This window comes from Asparagus officinalis, chromosome 2 (assembly GCF_001876935.1).
Source record: "Asparagus officinalis chromosome 2, Aspof.V1, whole genome shotgun sequence".
NCBI lineage: Eukaryota > Viridiplantae > Streptophyta > Magnoliopsida > Asparagales > Asparagaceae > Asparagus > Asparagus officinalis.
In genome coordinates, this window is record NC_033795.1 from 22,081,428 (window position 1) to 22,087,427 (window position 6,000).

General features: G+C 34.5%; 1 protein-coding gene across 1 annotated transcript in view; it reads right to left on the reverse strand.

Moving 5' to 3' along the window:
- Window positions 1-6,000, reverse strand: part of LOC109830506 (kelch domain-containing protein 4) — a 35,829-nt gene that overhangs the window by 25,544 nt on the left and 4,285 nt on the right. The window contains 5 exon segments of the mRNA XM_020397773.1: window positions 1,768-1,831; window positions 1,833-1,894; window positions 3,118-3,198; window positions 3,289-3,331; window positions 5,036-5,105. Coding sequence (XP_020253362.1) covers window positions 1,768-1,831; window positions 1,833-1,894; window positions 3,118-3,198; window positions 3,289-3,331; window positions 5,036-5,105 — 320 coding nt within the window.

The following is a 6,000-nucleotide window of genomic DNA, read 5'->3' on the forward strand; positions in this document are numbered from 1 at the left end:
TCACTAGAGGTGAGTTCATTTCTCATTAGTATTTTATAATATGAAATTGGTTGAGTGTTATATTTGATTTATCTTGTGATCGAAAAATAAATAATATATCATTTTCATGTATATAAAGTTAAAGGTGATTTGATCTACTTCTGTTGTGGCCTAAACCATAATACGATGTTGATTTCGTATAAGATATGAAAAATCAATTTGATTTTATATGAACTATGAAAAGTGAATTGGTTCTCATGCGATTTTAAATAATTGTGGGTATTGCTTTATTTGAAAACTTTTGAAGAAAGAAATATTTTGAACGTGTTTCGAAGTTTAATGAATTTAAAGTTTTTCTAGGGCTTAGTATCTGATAAAAGTAGAGAAAAGTAAAATTCGTAAACTGTTTTAATTAAGATTTAAGATGATGAGTTTACACTCGTCCACTTGATTCAAAAATGTTTAGCAAATTCTGATAAGTGATGTCTTTTCGATTTGACAAGTGATTCTCGATGTTTTAAACCCTAAAAAAAATCATTATGGAGTGATTATGCCTGTCATATGGTGAATGCATCTTTATTTAGCCACTCTGTATTTGGCCCTTTTGTATTAGCCATTTTGTATTGGCCCTACTGTATTGACCCTTCTAAAATATGTTCTGAAATGTGTTCTGACTCATCTGTATTTGGCCAGTAACCTATGACAGTAATAGGTGCATTCGATTTTCGAAAATTATCTATTATGTGATGCGTTTTACGCATTCCTATGCTATTGGGCTATAATTTGTAGCCTTAGTGTGACCTATGAGGTGATTTTCACATTCACGAATGACTTATCGAGATTTAAGATTCTGATAATTGACTGTGAAATAGAGAATAACAAACCTTTGGTGTTTGCACAAATTTAATAGTCCATTTTTTTCTTAGTATTTACCTTGTTTTAAAAAGGGGTATGATTTTGGAATATATTACAATATATTTAGTTTGCAAATGAGAAAGAAATATAAATTGTTACATTCTTCCATAAAAATATCAATAGTATGTTGTTCGGACCATACTTGCAATTTTTTTGAATATCTGGGTGCGAAACTTATAATTCGTTATTTCTGGAATTATTCTTATTATTATTTTGTTAGTTATCTAGGAACTCCAGTGGAAAATGTTCTCACTGAGCCCTAACTCACCCCGTTGTTTTTTCTATTTTTTCAAATCTTGCCTAGCTATATTATAAGCTAAACTTTTGGTTATGGCATGTCGCTGAGAGGCGTTATAGGAAAAACCTCCTATTCAGTGTTTCACACAGTCAATGATTATGCTTTATTTTGTGAAATGCTTATAACGGTGAGCGTGTGGGTTGTAAGTACTGATTATATATATAAATAGTGGCTCTGAACTTCTATCATCAGCAAGATTATATAAGTTTTGAGATAAGCTATATGATATAAAGTGTCAGACTTGACTCATGTACGGGACTTGTCTTGTGCATGGGTCGCTGCTGTCGCCTAAACCGTATATATGAATTTTCACTGCAAATTCGGGGCATGATAGATTCTCTTAGTCATATTGCACAGAAATATAAAACAGTTAAGGATTTAGGACACAGTGCTAAACAAATTTAATTACATTTATTTCCCTTCATAGTGATTTAATATTAGCATGCGCCATGTATTATGGAAATTTGATAATACATCCCTTCAGAGAGTTCAGAACTCAGAGAAGCAGCCAGGGAGGAGTTCAACTCCATTAGGTTACATTAAAATGACAGAAATCAATCTACAATCAGCTTAACAGAGCACCCTCTATTCCCATTCCAGTTCCGAGGATCAAGTGACCACAAGTCCGAATGAACAATCCTTTTCTGAGCCACTTTTATCCATGCCGCAACTTTCCTTCGAATTAACACCATACAGAAAAATCTACAAGAAAGATAGCCGTTTAGTACGTAAAATTAGATTATCGAAAAAGCCCAAGAAAGAATTCAGCGATAGGGGGGGGGGGGCGTCGGGGGTTGCACGTTTATGTACAAATCTATATAGGCAGCAGATACATGCCTAACTGAGAACATCAACCGCACAAGGTAACCTACAGATCTAACAAAGAAATATATGATAGATAGCTCTTTCGATAATGTCAACAACCAACGGAAAGAAAAGGTTAGCAGAGCCATCCCCAAGATAACTTATAGGTCTATGAAAAACTTTACAGGTAGATTGAAGATCAATGAACGTACAGTATTTACCGCCCACTTCATATATAACAACATACAAAAGATCTCCAATAACTTCCATTACATATAGCCAAGAGAGGAAATAAATAATCACAAATAAAAATTGTAGCGTGTATTAATAATGAAAATACTCATAATCCTGTTGGGCTTTCCATTCCAATTGAATTCTCAAGCAAGGACTTCACAAAAGGTCAGCAATTCAGGTACTTGTCACGCTCAAACTCCGCAATCAATGTTGACACAAACAATATCATGTAATATAATGCTCAGCCTCTCGATAGGTTAAAGTGCATATAGTGTAACGTGTAACGTAGGTTATAAATTTTAATTAAATAACTATAACATTATCCACAATAAGTTTAATGAAAAATTTTAATAATTTTAATATAACTATAACATTATCCATCAATAACGTTCTAATATAACTATAACGTTACCCATCAAAAAAATGTAAAAACTCTCATGTAATATAACGCCCAGCCTGTCGATAGTTAAAGTGCATATAGTGTAACGTGTAACGTAGGTTACACATTTTAATTAAATAACTATAACATTATCCACAATAATTTTAATGAAAAAAATTTAATAATTTTAATATAACTATAACATTATCCATCAAAAAAAATTGTAAAACTCTTACAAAGTTAACAACTTTAAGTGGTAAAACTTCAACTGTTAATTTATTCTAAATGTAATTTACTCTAAATGTAAAAGGTTTTAGAAATTTATGTGAAAATAATTACAACTGAAAAAGTGCATGAGCTTCAACATAGAATAACTCAATCAACAATGACAAGCATGTAATAATAAATACTAATTCATCAAAGCAAGACTAGAAATAAGAGCTTAAGGATATTCACATGAATATCTACAAGAAAATTACAATGATGGTCAGTTTAGTTTTCAGATTACCTCGTCTTGGTAAACAAAAAGCTGAAACCCGCTTCTTGCACTTGGCCACAGACAACCAGGACGGGGTTTTATCTCTTGCCACTGCATTAAAGAAAAAACTTTTGAGTTCCAAAACACACAGTGCGGGAAGCTAAAATATATCCAACTCATGTAAAGAACTAGAGAACGTGCCTTGAAATTATCAAGATCAAAAACATGTAAATCATTGAAATACCTGCAAAAGCAAAAGTAAACTTCATGGAGATTAGATCAAAAGATATGAAAACTTCAGAGTAAACGTGTGCTTGTCTATGTTGCAGTAAACTGGAACCAGTTATCATCTATGAATATTAATGAGAACACTAAACATAAAATTACTAAAAGATACTAGTCAGTCATGTAGCTACATTAACTTGATGTATTATATTTAAGGCACTAAATCTTTCGTGCATCAGTTCTTATGTTCTTAGTTCTTGTATGACCCACAACTTGGTTGGATTATATATATTTTTCTTTTGGCTTGAAAATTGACAACTAACTGCTAGAACAAATTTGACCTCAGGTCCAAAGGACTCTCCACCAATGTTACATTAAACGTTGGGCGCTTCTAGGCGTCGGACTTGACGCCCAGCGCTTAGTCGCCTAGGCGGGCGCCTAAGTGGTTTCTGGTCGTTTTTTTTTCTTTCTTCATTTAAGTGGTGGTCGATGAGGTTTTGCTGAAGGTCGGAGGAGGTAGTGGAGGTGTTCATATTTAGAGGTTAATGAAAGTTGGAGGACGTGTAGGCTACGACACATAAAATCACAATCAAGACCTATATGGTGCAATCCACATAAGCAGACAATGCTCCTCTAAACGCTCGTAAAATCTAGATGGGCAGCCTAAATACCGCCTAGGCGCTAGGCGTTAGTTAGGCGGCCTAGGTACCGCCTAGACCTAGGCGTACGCCTAAGCGGACTAGGCGGACGTTTTTTAAAACAGGCTCTCCACATCTAAGAAAGAATTGAAACTTGACAACTAACTGCTAGAACAAATTTGACATCAAGTCCAAAGGACTCTCCACATCTAAGGAAAGAATGTTCAACATCGGGATAACCGTTGTCAAACTAGCACGAGCGGTTAAGAGCATGAGACGTTGATTAACAACGTTGATACATCAACGTCTCATGCTCTTAGCTCTTGTATGACCCACAACTTGGTTGGATTATATTTTTTTTCTTTTGGCTTGAAAATTGACAACTAACTGCTAGAACAAATTTGACCTCAAGTCCAAAGGACTCTCTACATCTAAGGAAAGAATGTTCAACATTGGGATAACCGTTGTCAAACTGCTCAGGAGAAAGTAGCACGAGCGGTTAAGAGCATGAGACATTGATTAACAACATCATAAATAATATTCCAACAGGAACTTAGAAATTCCCCCCAACAACATATTCAAATAAAAGAAAATTCATCAGTTCTGGAAGTGGAATAATTAAAAACTGAAGCGTATGTATCTGTCAGATTGTTTCTCTAAAACTACATTAGAGGTCATTCTAATTTACAAAAAATTGCCCAGGGCACAGGTGTGGAATTGCTTCAGCTAACCAAAAAAAGGATGCTGAGAAGTATGGAGTCCCAGAAATAAGCAGTCTACATCCGTGCAGTGTATTATTGATGAAAGACTGAAAATATGTTCAGGACTGCAGAATTGAATGTACGAAATCTATTTGATACAAATCGATGAAGCATGTTCAGCAAGTATAAACTTTCAAGTGAAAAAATTAAATAGCAATGATTTTAGTATAAATCTATGAAGCAAATCAGCAAGTATAAACTTCCAAAAAAAATAATTAATTCTAGCAATGAAAAAAGCAAATCAGCAAAAAGCATAAACACCCTTAAAAACATAATCAAATTAGCAAGAATGTGCGAACATTAAAGAATAGGCTAGTAAACGACCTCACTTCTCTGAGAGTGTCATAAAAGCCACCAAAGAGAATGATTTTGTGCTTGTATAATACCTGTTGTCATCAAAGCAGCTTCAATGTCAGAGCAGCAAGTCACAAATAAAAGGAGTGTGCGGGGCCAACAAAAGTAGAAACTAAGCATTATCATAAGTTCATAAGAGAAGCAGCATCCAACTCGTTCTTGTTAAAACTGAATTCAAATATGCAACCCACTCCAGTCGAGCAGACCTCATAACAGATTTATATGGCCGGTTGCCAATGTGACACCAACGTTCTATAAATTAGCACCAACTGTTAGTATCAGGCAATTATATGCAAGAAAGAGGCATGGACTAAGTGGCAGTGCTTTAGATGGAGCTATAAAATTACCATTCTGGTCTTTGCTCAAAGGTCGCAAACATAAAAAAATACACTGAACAGGAGAGCAGCAGAAGCCGGCTATGATGCTGGCAAGGACTAACATGATAATAACTGATTTGGTAGAGAAATAGGTGATAATAAAGACAGCTGCAATTGTGTTGGCAAAGGAAGTTATTGTTGTTGGTTGGATTGTTAAATTTTACAAAGAGATATTTTACTGCATAGCAAAGAGGATAACCCTAGCTATTGCCTATAGTTACTGGATGAGGGCAGCGAACTACTGTATAAGATGACAAACTAATTGATCTATTATATTTATACCTTAACATTCTCTCAAGATTCCAACTTTTCCTGGTTAATTTAAAACAAAATATTAGCTTTAAGTTACTGAATAACATCATCAAATTATAAAAAAGCCTTTACAATGGAGTTGGCAGAAGACATTATTCCTCACCCTTCCCCTTCTCAAATTAGTATTTCCATTTGCGGTTATTAAAGGGTAAACCTTTATGCAACGGTAAGGTTTCTCCATCATGAAGTGGAAATCACAGGTTTATACAAACAGCATCTCCACAAAGAATGGGTGAGGCAAAGCAA